This window comes from Antedon mediterranea, chromosome 1 (assembly GCF_964355755.1).
Source record: "Antedon mediterranea chromosome 1, ecAntMedi1.1, whole genome shotgun sequence".
NCBI lineage: Eukaryota > Metazoa > Echinodermata > Crinoidea > Comatulida > Antedonidae > Antedon > Antedon mediterranea.
The window spans coordinates 29007729-29025448 of NC_092670.1; the positions used below are offsets into that span (position 1 = coordinate 29007729).

A 17720-nucleotide genomic window follows, 5' to 3' on the forward strand; every position below is an offset into this window, starting at 1 on the left:
GTATTGCAATGCTGTACAATACTGTAAATAGATATTTAACCACTTTTGATCGCCATTTGAATCGCAAATTTCTTATTGTGAGTATTGGTACTGTTAGATATAATACAAACAAATATACAAATAAACTTTATTACTGTGAGTGTGGGTAGCCCCTACTTTTAGATTATAAACACATAATAATATACAGTCAACTCTCCCAATACCGGACACCCTTGGGCGGGCATATATTTTCCAGTCCGGTTTCCTGAAAAAATATTTTTAAAGTCATCACGTTGTCACTGAAAATGCTTTGAATCACCGGTCCGAATACTGCCCGGTACGGTCTAGCATAGGGAAGGCCTAGGCTATGATTGTGTCAAGCTAGTTTTAATTAAATAAATACTGATAGGCCTAGGCCTACTTTATTAATATTAAGCTAATTCAATTTACCTTTTTTAAAAGTTACATTATTTACTGTACCAATAAAACATGTTACAGTAGTAAATTATTGTTTCTCAATGTGTTTTTAGCGGCAAAAAGGCCTAGGCTAGGTCTACGTACATACGGTGAACATAATTTTGGTCGTTTATTGTTTATCGCGAGCTAGCAGCAGCATGGGTGATAAAAATAGCAGAGCGGGGCTTTGATTGATGCGCATGTGCAGAGGTGTCATAATCAAATAAAAACGCCCACACCAGTCCTAGACCACATGTTTGTTAAGCTCCTTTATTTTGACGTAATTTGATAGCAATAAACGAGCCAAGCAATAATGACACAATAATTAATTGGTAACATTTCAAAGTTTATTAACACTAGTTAAGTCAAGTTCATTCCGTTTACGTTTTGCCATAATGATTTCCAAATTTATAATAGTAAAACATTCCTTTTTAAAGTCCTATTGCAATTGTGAATTTAACAATAATTTAAACAAAACAAAGACACAAAGTGGAATGTAAATTGAACTTTATTAAAAAACAATTCATATGCTAAAAAACAGGGAGTTGTTAACAACTCCCTGCTAAAAACAATAGACATTAAGACATAGCGCTTCACCGCAGTTCGATACGCAACAAAGCAATTGCCGCCTCGTGGGTTAACAATGAACTGACCTGTCAATCACAGTGTAGCGCTCCATGGCAACATTATTTGATCGTACCGCGAAAAACGTCGCGCACTTCATGCATGGTCAGGGTATGGTTAAAAGCTTTTGTACATTGTGAATGTATTGAATCTGAGTCAGCGACGACGATGTTACGTTGTTTTCGTAAATATTTGGAATTTTTTAACTGTCAGTCCGGTTTTCAGACGCTAATTTCCGTGTTTTGTACTTCATAATTTGTCCGGATTCCGGAATTGGGTATTCCGGTTTTCATAATAAATTACAGTACATTTAGAATAGGGACAAATTGGGCCCTCCAAAAAAGTCCGGTTTTCCGTGAATTCCGGTTTTGGGAGAGTCCGGTATTGGGAGAGTTGACTGTAATACTTTATTACTGACAGTTGCTTCTCAACGTTTGTATTAATTAATAATTTAAAAAAATATAAACGTCGTAGTGGTGTATCGTTACATGTACTTTACTATTTCAATCGACTATGACAGTGTGACAGTTTTAACAAAGCATTAAATCGGAAATGTTTTACTCTATTTAGTGGTATATTATTTATAGGCCTATAAAACATGAAAAAATATTTTGTTACTGAGTGGATAAAGAATATATTAAAAAATTGATGTTAGATACAAAACACAAATTGGGTTTGTTTAAATGGGTAAAAATAAAAAATTTGAATTCATTTTGTGACAAGTTTCTCTTTCTACATAAATTATTGTGTCTATTTATTCGTTTCTGTAAACGACAATGTATTATAGTCCTGCGGTACGTACATTTGAAATCGCCAGTTTTTTTACGCTGAAATTACTATGTATTCGAGAACCATCTGTGGGCACGACCTAGATGGTACGCGAGCGAAGCGAGCGGTACCATCTAGTATGAATAAGCAATTTAGTAACTTTGTCAGCATACTATATGTCGAATTGTGTGTTACAGTAATTATTTCATAAGCTAATCTTTTAGAGTATATGCCTAATAGTAGTTAGAAAGACATACTGTAGGCCTAAGTTTATTCTGTTGTACAGTATTTTGTTTCTCTTGGGCTATTCCATTTTCCTTTCAAGGAGTGTTAATTGAACATTTTTTTAATTTAATAAATTTTATGATATTTTTTTTATTGGTAATATTTTAGTGATAATACTGTCATCCTGTGAATATCAATGGATAGGTATTTCACTCCTAAACCTTATCTAACTAATGTTGTTTCTCTAGGCCTCTTGCATACAGCACTTTGGCTGATCTTGTGCACCATGTCCGCCAACACCTTCCTTTACAACACCTATCCCTTGCTGTACATCTATTTTCAAAGAATGTTCATGACGAGTCTCTGCCATGTAGTATCCAGACCATGTCTTGCAAACTGCTATTGAACCTTGTAGACTGCATAAGGACCAAGTCTGAACAAGAACATGGAAATGTAAGCATATTTTTTTGTGGTAATATCTTCACAATCTTAAATGATAGTGGATAGTGTATAAGTGAACTATACGGCCCCAGCCCACGAATTTCACGTCGGCAATCGGCAATTGCCGACCTTATTGCCGACCTTAAATTGTCAGAGGACGGCAAGAGATTGCCGACCTTGAAACTAGGCTAGAGATCCCTCCTTTCAAGCCTCCTAGCAACAACATGGTACTTTAAGGGATCGTATCATTGAAATTTTAACAGGCATATTCACCACCATGTTGTGTTTAGTTAACAAACCATGGAATTAAGATGATCCCTGAATTCACTCAACCATTACATCATGTTGTGTGTGAGCTGCATGCTTCCTATCAAGCTGGCTGGGCACAGCGCTGCGCGACAGACCTGTGTAGGGGAATACCCTGTTATGCCAAGCAAGCAACCAGGCTATGCTCTGTGTACGGCTAGCTCCAGAACCACGATGTTCAGCAATTATCAAATAGAATTTATCTTGTAAATTTTAGTGTTAGGTTTTTATATTTTAGATAATTTTGCTAGTTCTTTTTGCATAACATTTAGCTAGGGAGGCTAGTGTAACGGTGGCAGTTTTATTTAAATATGCAATGTAATACAGTCTGTTCTGGCTATATTACATACCTTTTCTTCTCTCTATTATAAATGTTTTATTCTACCAAGCTCTTTTCCTTCTCTTCTCTCCTCTTACCAGTACATCCATATTTTAAGGAACGGTCCTAATTAATATGCATGTACTGGGAGGGGACTATTTAGTAAAGGGAACATTCCATGATGATGAGGAAACAGTAATTGATTAAGGATGTGGGTTATAGGAGAGTGAATAAAGAGTACCTAGGGATAGGAAGAAACCACTAGGAATGTTAATAGATGGAGTAGGGAGAAATAGTGAAAAAGGGTTGTTGACCTGATGGTCAGAGTGTTACACTAGGCCTAGCTAGGCCTTAGGTTAGCAAGAGGTTAGGCCTTGGTGAATTTTCTATTTTTAGAACTGCAGAGACTGCCGACCTTGGCGGATTTAAGGTCGGCAATTTTTTGCCGACCTTCTTTTTTCTGAATTTCGTGGGCTGCGGCCCATATGACTTTCTCTCCTGATTATTTCCTGTCCCAACACATATCTTTCTTACTTTCCTTAGTAAAGATTTGAAAGACCTACACAGTTGAGTGAGTGATATAGTATTACAGTCAGCTGCTCCAAATGAACTGATGATATACTTTATGATTCTGAAAAAAAAAAAATATGAATCTGATCTGAAATCTGAATTTTAATGAAAAACATTGAACAATATATGTTCTAAAGACCAAAGCATTCAACTTAAATATGTACTTATTTTTTTAAATGTTATATGGTTTTCAGTATAGGCTGATTTATGATTATTAATTTTGATTTGATTTTTTTTTGTAGGGGAGAGAAATCTTGATGAGGATGTTGGAAGTGTTTGTGCTTAAATTTCATACCATTGCCAAGAATCAACTACCTCCTATCTTTAAGAAAGTGTAAGTACAATCAACAAATCAAAAACTTGCCTTCTTAATACTAGAAACAGCTCATTCAACAGTTAAAGCCATTTTACCGTGCCCACTTCTATCTAGTTTAGTCTTAAATTGATGTAGCATTTTGAATGTAAATTTGAAACTTTATTATTAAATTTTTGTTACTGTTATTCTAATTTATTATAATTATTGGAATAGTATTGGTGAAATGCTTTGATGATAATGTTAGATTTAATTTGGGGGGCTAATATAATCTGTGCCCCAGATCTTATATTTGATTCCTCTTGTTACATTTGATTTTTTGTAATTCTTTTTTCCCTTGTTTTCAGGAGAAACCAGGGAACCAATTCCAGTACCAATGAAAAGACTATCAACTTATCGCTAGGTGTCACATCCTCACAAACAACAACAACCGATTCAAGCACATCCGTTCCAGCTACTCCTGCAACGCCAGCTCCTGCCACTCCTGGATTTCCACAATCTAACCCATTTCAGTCTAGTTCTAGTGGTGCTTCTACTCCGAGTATAACCGTCTCTGGCACACAGGTGGTTGTTAGTGACAAAGAGAAAGAGAAGGAATTAAAAGAGGAGGTTAAGCCAAAGACGTACCTGCCTACAAATTCAGCCCAACACAGTAATTACACAGTAACTGACTGCCGCAATTTAGTAAAAACGGTCATTTGTGGAGTTAAGACCATTACATGGGGCGTCAGCTCGTGCAAGTCTGGTGGAGGTTGGTTTAGCTTAAGATTTAAAAAGTTTCAGTTTCAGTGTACTATTAGTGAAACCACTAGAGTCGATAATATGTATATAAAAATGATTTCTTTAAATATTTGGATTTTTGTATACACAAGACATTTTTCTTTTCAGCTGAAACAAGCTTTGCAGCTCAGAATAAACAGTTTCACCCAAAAGAAACAGCTGTATTTGTCAAGTTAGTAAAATATGGTGAGTAGTTGAATACATTGTCAATAATACTCAATCTTTCAATAACATCTTACCTATAGTAAGTATAGTTTTGTCATCAAAGTGTAGGCCTACAAGTTCCATTTTTGTCTTTGATGTGTTATTGAATGTCCATTACATTTGTATATTGTCTAGCCCAGTGGTTAAGGCAGAAGCACCATAAACTATAACCTTAACGTCGGCACCGATTTGTGACTGACATGGTAAAACAAGTATTTCCAGATAATAACTGCAATCTGTATGCCATGTGTACACAATTTTGATTACTTAAAGAAATTGTTTAGAAACTTTTGAGACAAGTAAGGGGTTACCACTTGGACATGACATGGCCCTTTTCTAGACAAAGACTATTTTGAAATGTTTGTTTTGACTATAGCATTACAAGCACTTGATATCTATCAAATCCAAGTATCAACAACAGGACAGATGGTAGTAAGACCAGCTAACACCCAAAGTGTACGCTTAAAAGAAGAAAAAGAAGTTTTAGAACATTTTGCTGGTGTGGTATGTATTTAAGCATACAATTAAGCATATTTATATTTTATTTACTCTTGTATTTATAAAAACAAACATTACAAAAGTCAAAGGCAAACTCAAAAATATAAAATACTAAATTTTATATTACAAAATTATTATACTCAATAATTTGAATAATAAAGAACATACAATAATAAAATCTAGTCTGTTTATTACCAAATTTCTTTTTTCAAATCAAAGTCTTATATTACACCTAAGCATTGACAATGCATCATTTATCTAGAAGTAAACTCTCTAAAAAAAAACTGCTTTGGCTGGCCCACAATGTCGAATTTTGAATTCAATGACATTGTTTGTGGGTAGAGAATAATGTTAGGACAGTGCATGTAAACTGATGTTTTAACAAATACCAATTCATTTTATTTCTCAGTTCACTATGATGCATCCTTTGACATTCAAGGAAATCTACACGACAACCATTGACTTTGTTGTAGAACGTATCCACCAAAATTTTCCTTTACAAATTGTTGCCAATGCATTTCTTGCAAATCCCACCACATCTGCAACATTTGCAACTATTCTAGTTGAATACCTCCTTGACAGATTGGAAGAAATGGGTAGTAAGTATCATGTGTTGAGAACTGGTCATATTTTTATTTTTTAGTCATGTTGCCTATATATAAATATATACTTGATAGTATACAGTTGTTTTAAATACTTGATGGTTGTTTTTTTTTTATTTTATTTATTTCCTAGCTAATTTGGAACGTTCCAACTTGTATTTAAAACTCTTCAAGCTTGTGTTTGGGTCAGTGTCTCTCTTTGCTGCTGAAAATGAACAGATGTTGAAGGTACTGCTAAAAAATAATGAATAGTTTACACATTTTGGCTATGCCCATCTGCTTAACTTGATGTTATATGATTATTTGATTTACCCAAGCTTCACATAGGTACCAAGTTCAGATGCAGATCCCCGCCTTCCCGGAATTCCCCCCGAAAATCTGGAGATTCAAAATCTAGGATAAACCCACTGTGTGTTTTTTTAATTAAACAACATTTTCCCAAAACAAACATGTTATTTCACAATTAAAACTGCTGGCACTGTTTATAATGACCAGTAAAACAAAAGCATTTATTAGGCCTTTGTTTCATGAATTAACAGCCATCTATCAACTGCCAAGCCAAGCACATGTATTGTTGTATTGAAATGTCATATGCAACAATGCATCAATGGGCACGTTCACATAAAATGTTATCGAGCTTTCGTATCGTGATACTAGCTAGGTTCACATTAGCCATGTTCACTAACTATCCTAGACCTATATATGCATATTAAATATTTTTGTCATGAATTTCAGTAAATACATTAAAATTAAAGTAATGTAATAATAAAATATTCAATGTAATACAGTTGTGGCGTGATTTCATAGACCAATGTATCATGTGACGGATCACTTAAAAATATGTATAGCCTAGTGAATAAATTTGACCATGTTCACATAAGATTTTATCATGCTTTCGTATCGTGATATTATATAATCAGGAAGAGCGTTTACATAGAATTTAACATCGTGATATAAGTATGCTAATGAGGTGCACTGATGCGTGAAAGGTCAAACACACATTTACTTGTTTACTTGTAATCCTTTATAGTCGTATGAATAGAGGGAAATAGAGGGAAGCATAATTGCTTATAAGCCCCTCGCGGTTATCATGTCATATTATACAAACGGTGTGAACTTTAATGGATGGTTTACCAAAGCCTCATTTAGTCTATTTTTAAACAAATTTAAAGAACTAGCTGAAACAACCTAGTCTGAAAGATCATTCCTTCTCAAGTTTAACTTTAATTTATACCTATGTCCACGGGTCCTTAAATCGACATCTAATTTAAAAAAAAAATCACTTGAGACAGACTCCATACCATTTATAATTTTGAAAACTTGAATCATGTCAGCTCTATGGCGTCTATAAATTGAAGTTAGTAAATCTAATAGCCTCAAACGTTCCTTATATAATTTACGTAACCCTGGAATCATCCTAGTAGCTCTTTGCTGAACTTTCTCAAGCAAATCTTGATCTCTCTTAAGTATAGGATTTACAACTGTATTACAATATTCAAGCATAAGACGAATCATAGCCTTAAACATTTTAAGAAAACCTATCCTCTTTAGAGATTTAAATGCACGATTTATCATCCCTAATTTCCGATTTGCCCTTTACTAATTTAGTACATAATTTGACCCTCGGGAATATTGGACAAACAAACGGCAAAAAGATTTCTCATTAGATTTAGCTTCCGCAGCAATCTAATTTTCAAACTCCGACTTAGTATTTCTAATTAAATTAACCGAATCATTTCTTTTTCTCGTAAAATTTTCCCATTTACTAATAGTACATGTTTTCCGCTTTCTCTTTGCTTTAACGTATTTCTTCCAAGCTTTATTTTTTGATTTTATAGATTTTTCAATCGCTTTTGTCATCCAAATAGGTTTAACATTTTTAGCTCCCATTTTTGTCATTGAAAACTGCTTTGCCAATAATATTATTAAACACTTCCCAAGACTGCAAGCCAGACTTTGCCACAAAAATATTGTTCCACTCTACATTTCTAAGAATAATTCGCATATTATCATAATCCCCATGCTTATAACTACTTACATCGGGTTCAACTCGCAATTTAGATTAGATTTCAACAGAAAAACAAAGTAACATGTGATCACTTTTACCCAAACCAAATCTAAAACATTAGGATGCTCTCCCTCTCTATAACGCGTGGGTTCATTTACATTCGGGAATGGGAAGCAATCATTAATCATTAATAGAACTCAATTTTTTATTTTCTTTAGTATTTATGTTCTTTCTATGGGGCACGAAAATTTTTCACAATCTTATTACCGTTGATTTTTAACCCCTTCTCTCCTTTCATAGTTCTCTCTACAAGCTCATTTTTAAATTTTCTACATGCCTCCCTTTTCTTAATAGTCCTATCATTGCTTATAAGAATATTTTTCTTTAATGCAATAACAAATGCCTTACGTTTAGTTTGCTCATCGAAAAAAGCAATTTTAATCGGTCTCATGTATGCATTTTCCCCTCTAATTGTGCACCACGTGTCCCAACTCTAAAATAAGCCCGCAGGCTTGTATCGAGATCAAAGCCCACAAAAATATCAATCAACAAATTTATGTCATGCCGCTTTCTATCTTCAGAATTTTCACTATCCGATTAAACCAATTCATATAACATTATGTTAGACCGTTGCTTTAAGATCTCGCTTTCATCTCCAAACCTAGCATTTATAACTTGCAGTAACTCCTCTTTATCGGTCACCTTCGTATCCTTACTCATTTTTTCAACTTTCACCTCAAACTTATTAATCTTAGCATATTACTTGATATTAATTTTTTCAGACTTAAGCTCATGAATTTGTTTAGAATTTTCGTCATTTTATTTTTTCATATTGGGACCTCTGGCTTCACCCAATACTCAAATAAAGTTGTTAACCTGTGGCCGTATTCACCAATCACACTTAAGTGAGATATTTCCCTTAAATCCTAAGGATTTCCCTTAAATCAAGAAAATATTAAGGGTTTCACTTAAGTGGTATTCACAAAGGGTTTAAGGTTAAGGGAAACCCTTAACTTGGTCTATTTTCCCCTTAACTTGGTCTATTTTCCCCTTAACTTTTAAGGGACCTCAGAGGTCCCTTAAAAGTTCCCTTAACTATTCAGTACCTTGGTTGTGCTGACGATTCTGTATGTGCGAGTACTATGCCTACTTGTAGATTGCCCCAGTCTAGGCTAGGTAGAGATGCTAGGCCCCCTGTTGGTCTGCCCACTAACCAGCCTAGGATTCATGTTTGGTTTGAGTAGCATCTAGACCTTTTTTTGCTGGATCCCCACCCATACAAATTAGTCTATGCCTATATATTGATTTATTTGTTTTGTTTTGATTGCCATTATTTTTGTGGAAGATGGCTTCCCATTTCGTTGTAATAGAAATTAGCCCCATTCTAGTAAGTAGTAGGCTAGGTAGAGATGCTAGGCCCCCTGTTGGTCTGCCCAGTAACCAGCCTAGGATGCATATGCCTCAATACAGACAGGTTTAGGCCTACACAAAATGTTGGTTTGTTAGTAGCATCTAGGCTAGACCTATTTTTCTTGATCCTCATACAAATTAGTCTAGGTTTAATATTCATTTACTTGTTTGTGTTTTGACTGCCATCGTCCATACACTTTTCTCTTCATCCTCCCCGTCCCCCAACCCCTTACTCTTTTTTTAAATATGCAAATTAGTTTTAGAGAGGACAGTGATTGGACCATAGGGGAATTAAATCCTCTGTGATTGGACAATGGGAGAACTCATGAATATTTATGATTATTTTTACCCTTAAGTTTTACCCTTACATTAAGTGTTTTCCTTAGGTAAGTGAATCCCTTAACTCATTTGTGAATACCCCTTAAGTGTTTCCCTTTGTTAAGGGAATTCTTAAATTTTAAGGGTAAGTATTTCCCTTAGCCTAGGTGAGATTGGTGAATACGGCCACTCAGGTATTCAATGGAAAATGTTACATTTTTTTTTTCTAGCCACATCTTCATAAAATAGTCAATCGTTCAATGGAGTTGGCGACAACAGCCAAAGAACCATACAATTACTTTCTACTATTGAGAGCCCTATTTAGATCAATAGGTGGTGGCAGTCATGATCAACTTTATCAGGAGTTTCTACCTCTACTACCAAACCTCTTACAAGGTACTGTAATCATTAAATATATATTATACAAAAATAAATGTTTATGTGTTGAATGGGGATAATTATTTCATAAAATCAAAGATTTCCTTTTGTACTCAAGTTGAAAACCCGAAGTAGAACAGTCAATCTTTCATCTCTGTCAAATATTAGTCTTGCTGTCAACGATTGAAATATTTTTCCCATTAAATACAATGAAAATACAAATTACAAAACATTAATTATTATACAAATAATGGATGTTTACAAATATGTTAGAAATAGGTGAAGATTGAAGAAGGACTAATGTTCAGAAGGTGAATACATCAGTGTGCAATAGAGCATACTGTATTGTTCTTTGTTACACCTTTATGCAAATTAGCTATATATAAACATTGCACATGATGTTGTGCGTGGCAGTCGACAATTGAGCTTCGTGCTGGGTGTAGCCAATACAACAAATAAATGGAAGCTTCGGCGACGCCAAACAATTATTGTGGTGATGCGTTTATTTTATGTGTTTGTCGACCAGTCAATTCAGTTTATTATAGTTGGGGCCTATGTTTGTTTTGAGACTTCGAAACAAAAATGGTAGCAGAGCGAGGTTAATAAAACAAAACAAGTGGAATATTGGAATTTGTGTTATACACGAAGACTGTTTGAAAACGCATTGTAATGGAGGAAAGGAAGGCTGCAGTAAAGCTTAGTCGCAGAAACAAAAAAGGTCATTTGACGAGAACATTAAATATCATTAAGGTGCTGTCGCAAGAAGATGACAATCTAGACATTGAAGAAATAACAAAGCTGCTCAAGAAATCCGAGACACAGGTGGCAGAACTGGAGGACATTCATGAAGCATTTGTAGCATTAATAGAAAGTGACGAAGAATTTGCGGACGCCGAAAAATGGATGGAGGATTGTCAGGTGGAGCTGTTGCAAGTAGTGAAGAGTGCCCGACGGAAGTTGGAACTGACGAAGAATGAAAATGCCGAAACCGTGGACAAGAAACCAGACCGCTCAGATGTTAAGGGTAATATGGACACTAAAAGTAACTTTGACAAATCTAGTATTAATGCTATTAGTGAACTTAAATTGTTTGAATTGCCTAAATCTACAATACCAGAGTTTGGGGGTGATTCTGGAGAGTATTGGTATTTCATTTCTAATTTTGAAACTAATATAGCATCCAAACTCAGTGATAATGCAACTAAGTTACAGTATCTCGTACAGTTTTGCACTGGCGAAGCTAGGGTATCTATTGAAGCTTGTACATTGTTGGGGGACAAGGGGTATGATCAGGCCTTAGAGATATTAAAAACTCAATTTGGTCAATCGCATTTGGTATTAAATTCCCTTATGAATAAACTTACGGGAAGGAAACAAATACGTGTAGGCGACACGGATAGTTTGTGGCGTTTAGTCGGGGATATGAAACAATGCGAGTTGACGTTAAATCAGATTGGGTATACATGTGATCTTAACAGTACCTCTAATATTTCAAAGGTCCAATCATTACTTCCCAAACCATTGCAAATTAAATGGGTGAATAAGGCGCATGAGATATTAGAAAAGAACGAGCCAACGTTTAACGATCTCCTTAAATTTGTAGAACAGCAGACAAAAATAGCAAGCACTATGTTTGGTAGACATCTTGAATATGAAAATGCTAGGGGTGTCCAAGGCGGTAGGCACAAAACGTATCATTGTAATGCCCCGGAGGCACAACCTAAGTCTAACGTTAGTATGAAACTGTTAAAAGCTGTGCTTGCTGTAATGAGGCACATAGGTTATGGAAGTGTCAGAAATTTAAGGGTCTCCTAGTTAAGGAACGTTGGGAACTGGCAAAAAGGTGTAGGTTATGTTTTAAATGCCTGGGAAATCATATGACAAAAGATTGTAATAAACAAATGGTATGCAATATAGAAGGTTATAGAAGTGACCATAATAGGTTGTTACACAAAACTAAAAGTATGTATACCGTATCTGAAAGCAACGATAGCGATAAACCCAGGGAAGGTGGGTCAAGTAACAGTGATAGGGATAAACCCAGGGAAGGTTGGTCAAGTAGCAGTGATAGGGATAAACCCAGGGAAGGTGGGTCAAGTAGCAGTGATAGGGATAAACCCAGGGAAGGTGGGTCAAGTAGCAGTGATAGCGATAAACCCAGGGAAGGTGGGTCAAGTAGCAGTGACAGGGATAAACCCAGGGAAGGTGGGTCAAGTAGCAGTGATAGGGATAAACCCAGGGAAGGTGGGTCAAGTAGCAGTGATAGGGATAAACCCAGGGAAGGTGGGTCAAGTAGCAGTGATAGGGATAAACCCAGGGAAGGTGGGTCAAGTAGCAGTGATAGGGATAAACCCAGGGAAGGCTGGTCAAGTAGTGATAGGGATAACTCAAATAAAGGGGGATCTTTTTTTGGTAAAGCTAGGGTAGATGAGAGTGCTAGTAGCACAGATAGTCCAAAAGGTAGATCAAAATTAGAGGATAATTATATGATTCAAGACAACAATGTGTCTCTTAGAATGCCAGTAGTGGCAACAAATGGTAAAAAACAGTTACAGATAAATGTTTTATTAGATTATGGGAGTTCCCAAACATACAAAAAATAGTGAAGTATGTAATGAACTGGGACTAAGTGGCCCTATTGAAGAGGTAACGGTGGGAACCTTAAATGGGAAAACGACAACGTTTAGTACACAAAATGTTAAATTTGAAATATCGCCAATAAATAATAAAAGTATTAAATATAAACTTAATGCATTGATGACTGATAATGTGACTGGTAATTTAAAGCCAAAACCCTGGAATAGAATTGGAAAGGATTGGGAACAATTAAAAGATATTGAATTTCCAGAAGTTGACAGAAATAGAAATCATGTTGATATGTTGATAGGGACTGATAACGTAGACTTTCATAGAGTATTAGAAGAAAGATGGGGAAGACCGGGGGAGCCCATTGCTAGACTTACACCATTAGGTTGGACATGCGTAGGGTTAACAACTAAAGCACATAGGCACAATAAGAACACATCGTTTCATGTTCATACATATCATTCTTTTCATGGTTGAATGAGAACACCAATAGTATATTAAGAAAATTTTGGGAAATGGAAATAGTTGGAATCCAAAATGTGCCCTTGTACACTAAAGAAGAGCATAGGGTTAATAATATCGTGAACGAGTCTATGACCAAAAACATTGAAAATACTAGGTATAAAGTTAGAATTCTCTGGAACGAGAATAAATGTCAATTGCCTTTAAATAATTTTAGGTCTGCAAAACAGAGACTCGAAAATGTAGAGAAGAAACTTTTAAATAACCATGAGCTAGGGCAGGCATACAAGAAAGTTATTGACGCACATCTAGACAAAGGATATATAAGGAAAGTAGACTATAATGAGTAAACGCCTACACAACAATGGTTCTTACCACATTTTCCTGTCGTAAAAATGGACAGGAAAACTACCAAAGTTCGTATAGTATACGATGCTGCAGCTAAATTCAAGGGTTTTAGTTTAAATGACGCAATAAGCCCTGGGCCAAAGATTCTAAAAAAATTATTTGACGTTTTGATGCGGTTTAGAGGCGCACATGAAAGCTTAATTAAATCCGCAAAAAAAGCAATGTATGCAATATTAAGCAAGGCTGATATTTCGGATGAGGAGTTAATTACCGCTATCGTTGGCGCAGAAGGTATACTTAATTCTAGACCTCTGACGTACCAAACAGTCTCAGTAAACGACGCTGTTTCTTTGACGCCAAATCACTTCTTACATGGTCAAATGGGTGGGAGATTTGCTTGTGAAGAGGTAATAGACAATAGTAAATTTAATCTTAGAAAGCGATGGCGTAGAGTACAAGAACTTATGAAACATTTTTGGAATAGATGGGTAAAAGAATGGCTACCTACATTGAATCAAAGGAAAAAATGGAAATACTGTAAACCTGACCTTAAAGTTAATGATATTGTTATTGTAAAAGATCGATTTAATGTAAGAGGACAATGGCCGTTAGGTAGAGTGCTTGAAGTTTTTCCCGGATCGGACAAACATGTTCGGGTTGTTAAGATTAAAACTGAAAATGGTACATTCTTAAGAATTATTACAAAGATTTGTCATTTAGAAATGCTACCAAGTTAATTAAGCTTGTTATATCGGAGTATGTTATCAGAATAGTATGTTGTATGTTATGTTTAAATGTTAAAGCGCAATTCCATAGAAATTAAAATAATTAAATGTTAAATTAAATTGAAATAATTAAATAAATTGTACATAAAATGAATTGGAAATGTTATTGTAGATTGTTAATAAGAAATAAAAATTATTGTAAAAAGAAAAAAAAAGTGACTGAAACAACAATGACGATGGATTGTATTGTGGTGTTATTTAAGTATGTAGTATTGTATTAAGTAATTGAAGTAGTAATTGTATTAAGTTATTAAGGATAAAATGAAAAATAATATGAAAAAGATTGAGAATGAATGAAGGGGAGAATGTTCAGAAGGTGAATACATCAGTGTGCAATAGAGCATACTGTATTGTTCTTTGTTACACCTTTATGCAAATTAGCTATATATAAACATTGCACATGTTGTTGTGCGTGGCAGTCGACAATTGAGCTTCGTGCTGGGTGTAGCCAATACAACAAATAAATGGAAGCTTCGGCGACACCAAACAATTATTGTGGTGATGCGTTTATTTTATGTGTTTGTTGACCAGTCAATTCAGGTTATTATAGTTGGGGCCTACGTTTGTTTTGAGACTTCGAAACAACTATTCTATGTAACAAGGTTTTGGTTTTTCTTTTTTTAGGTTTGAACCAGCTGCAAAGTGGTTTACACAAACAACACATGAAGGACCTGTTTGTAGAGCTTTGTTTAACCGTGCCGGTTCGATTGAGTTCCTTATTGCCGTACCTTCCCATGTTAATGGATCCTTTAGTGTCAGCATTGAATGGGTCGCAGACACTTGTAAGCCAGGTAAGAGATGTGTAACTTGATTTAAATCACACTATAAAACTGTTGTCGGACATAACCAGTTTCTAAAATTAAAAAGTACCGTAAATGTTTAGAAGAGTGCTGGCAGTTATAAAGATATTTGAATAAGCATCACAATGCATTATGTGGCAATTCATTTTTGAAAACTAAATTCAATTAAGCTTTATTGCAATCAACTAAAATATATGTGATTAAAGTTACAAAAGACGAGATTTTAAATATCAAAGCAAATTCAAATTTACAACAAGAAACATACAATAAAAAAAAAATTACGGCATAAATTATTTAAAAGAGTAGGCCTATATAGAAAAAAATTAGATATATTTAATACAATTTTATTTAAAAAAAAGTAAGCATTAAATTATGATTACACAACCTGTCTGCTGGAAGAAGGCTCAAATAATGCCATTGTTATCATTTTCACTGTTTCTTTGGATCTAAACACTATAATCAGTTTAAAAAACATTTAAAGGCACTATATTTCAAACAATGTTATGATACCGATTGATGTGAAGAGTCGCTGATTATAATTAAATGTTGTATAAATGTGCGCTATACAAGTAATAATAATAATAATAATAATAATCTGTTTTCAGGGTTTACGTACATTAGAGCTATGTGTTGACAATCTTCAACCAGACTTTTTATATGAACACATTCAACCAGTTAGAGCGGAGTTAATGCAAGTAAGTGCTACTAAAAAAACTCAGTTTTTAGTTTCTTTTATAAACCTTGATTGTAGGACGCAACAGAAACTGCAGTAGCATCCATAGAACATTTCGCATGTAATTTCCCAGCGTTTATAACATTTACTCGAGATGATGTATTGATAATTTGCATTTCCATAAGTGCTGAATAATAAATGATGAATACACTACTTACTATTGCAGGCCATTTGGCGAACACTTAGGAATCGCACAGACAGTATAGCACAGGTTGCATTCAGGGTGCTTGGTAAATTTGGAGGTGGCAACCGCAAGATGCTCAAAGAACCACAGAAGGTTTGTATGTTTAAATTGTTTTTTAATGTGTCCCCACAAAATATTACCATGTAAACATGATGGCTGAAAATTCTTTCTCGTTAATTTTTTTGATTATTTATTTTTTCAGCTGAATTATAGGAGTGAAGATTCAGATGGACCTTGTATTAGTATTTATTTTCAAGATCATAAGATTCCTATATATTTAAAAGTTTCAAAGGTAAAATTTCAAATTATCCACGTAAACTACTATCAAAGTTGGATATTTTTAACAAAAGAAGAACACAATTTAGTTTGAGGTATTGAATGTAAACCTCTATGACGTACAGTATCACTTAGTCAGACTAGGCTATCGACCCAGACTTTATTTAAGTAAAGTCATACTTAAGAGGACTAAGTATGTATGCCTACATTAAGTATCTTGTCTTGTATCATTTTGTAATGTGGAATCTCAGTAACTAATATTTTCTAGACCAGTCTCCAAAATGTCCAGTGGTCTGATGGTGTATAGTAGTGTAAACATTGATTTCTTATTTTGACAGCTCAATACTAGTTACAATATTATTTCCTACCATAGGTTCCACATCAGGAAATCCAAGCATCAATAATATTCAATGCCAGAGCACGTTTTAAGACTATATTCAGATAATAATACTAATATTTATCCCTTCTTTTCTAGATAATTGAGGCTGCCCTAGATGCCTTAAAGTCACCAACCACCGACGCCTTCTATCGTAAACAAGCCTGGGAAGTTGTACGCCATTTTCTCGTCTCAATGATTATGTTAGATGATAATAGGCAGATAGTTCAACAGCTTTTGTCTCATACTGCGTAAGTAACTATATTTTAATTTAAGCTGTTATTAATAATTATATTCTACACAGTAATTTCCATAGCAAAAACCCATATTTTTTAAAGAGAATATTAAAATACACCAGCATTTAAAATGGACCTGAAATGGATTTTCGATTTTCAAGAAATTCACACATGTTATTTAGATGTATCAATTTAAGACAATCAAATACAAACAAAATGTATAGTATTTTGAGAAAAAAATGAAATTTTAAGATAACCTGGTAAATTACCAAAAAATACTGCTGCCATTACAATATTCTATTTCAACGGCCATTGGGACCATCTATTTAATGACGATGTCAAATACACAGAGGAGACGGGAGCATTGCATGCAGCAGGCCGCACGATAGTCAGTGAATGATTGATGGTAGGTAGAGGTACGTGAAGTGTTGAAACTAATACCATTCATTCAATATCAAATGCTATTGAAATATAGTGCCCTAAAATGGACTTTTGTTTGTTCTAAATCCCAAATGTAGAAGGCCTAGGCCTACCTCTCAAACTAACCTTTACTAGGCTTAGAGGCTAGGCCCCAGAGTCAATTCGGCCGGCGATCCACCATCTATGCGAGACTCTGTGTCATGTAGCCAAAGCTATATCAACTTGCTGCTCATTGTATAGTCAAAGTAAAATATGAATCAAATTCGTTTTCGAACTACCTAATTCATGACAAATAAATTATCATCTTATATTACT

At 34.7% G+C, this 17720-nt stretch overlaps 1 protein-coding gene and 1 long non-coding RNA gene across 3 annotated transcripts in view; one reads left to right on the forward strand and one right to left on the reverse strand.

Moving 5' to 3' along the window:
* The window catches only part of LOC140063622 (transformation/transcription domain-associated protein-like), a 111102-nt gene that overhangs the window by 18705 nt on the left and 74677 nt on the right, over nt 1-17720 (forward strand). For both annotated transcript variants that reach the window (XM_072110044.1, XM_072110045.1), the window contains 13 exons: nt 2301-2505; nt 3931-4022; nt 4349-4752; nt 4890-4967; nt 5362-5489; nt 5893-6082; nt 6219-6313; nt 10052-10217; nt 15005-15171; nt 15786-15875; nt 16080-16190; nt 16300-16389; nt 16849-17000. In XM_072110044.1, coding sequence (XP_071966145.1) covers nt 2301-2505; nt 3931-4022; nt 4349-4752; nt 4890-4967; nt 5362-5489; nt 5893-6082; nt 6219-6313; nt 10052-10217; nt 15005-15171; nt 15786-15875; nt 16080-16190; nt 16300-16389; nt 16849-17000 — 1968 coding nt within the window. The remainder of the gene's footprint in view (nt 1-2300; nt 2506-3930; nt 4023-4348; nt 4753-4889; nt 4968-5361; nt 5490-5892; nt 6083-6218; nt 6314-10051; nt 10218-15004; nt 15172-15785; nt 15876-16079; nt 16191-16299; nt 16390-16848; nt 17001-17720) is intronic.
* LOC140063623 (uncharacterized) lies at nt 2455-10022 on the reverse strand. Its single transcript, XR_011847645.1, has 3 exons — nt 9668-10022; nt 3682-3749; nt 2455-2485 (listed from the first exon to the last, which is right to left on the reverse strand). It is a non-coding gene; the product is annotated as an uncharacterized lncRNA (long non-coding RNA).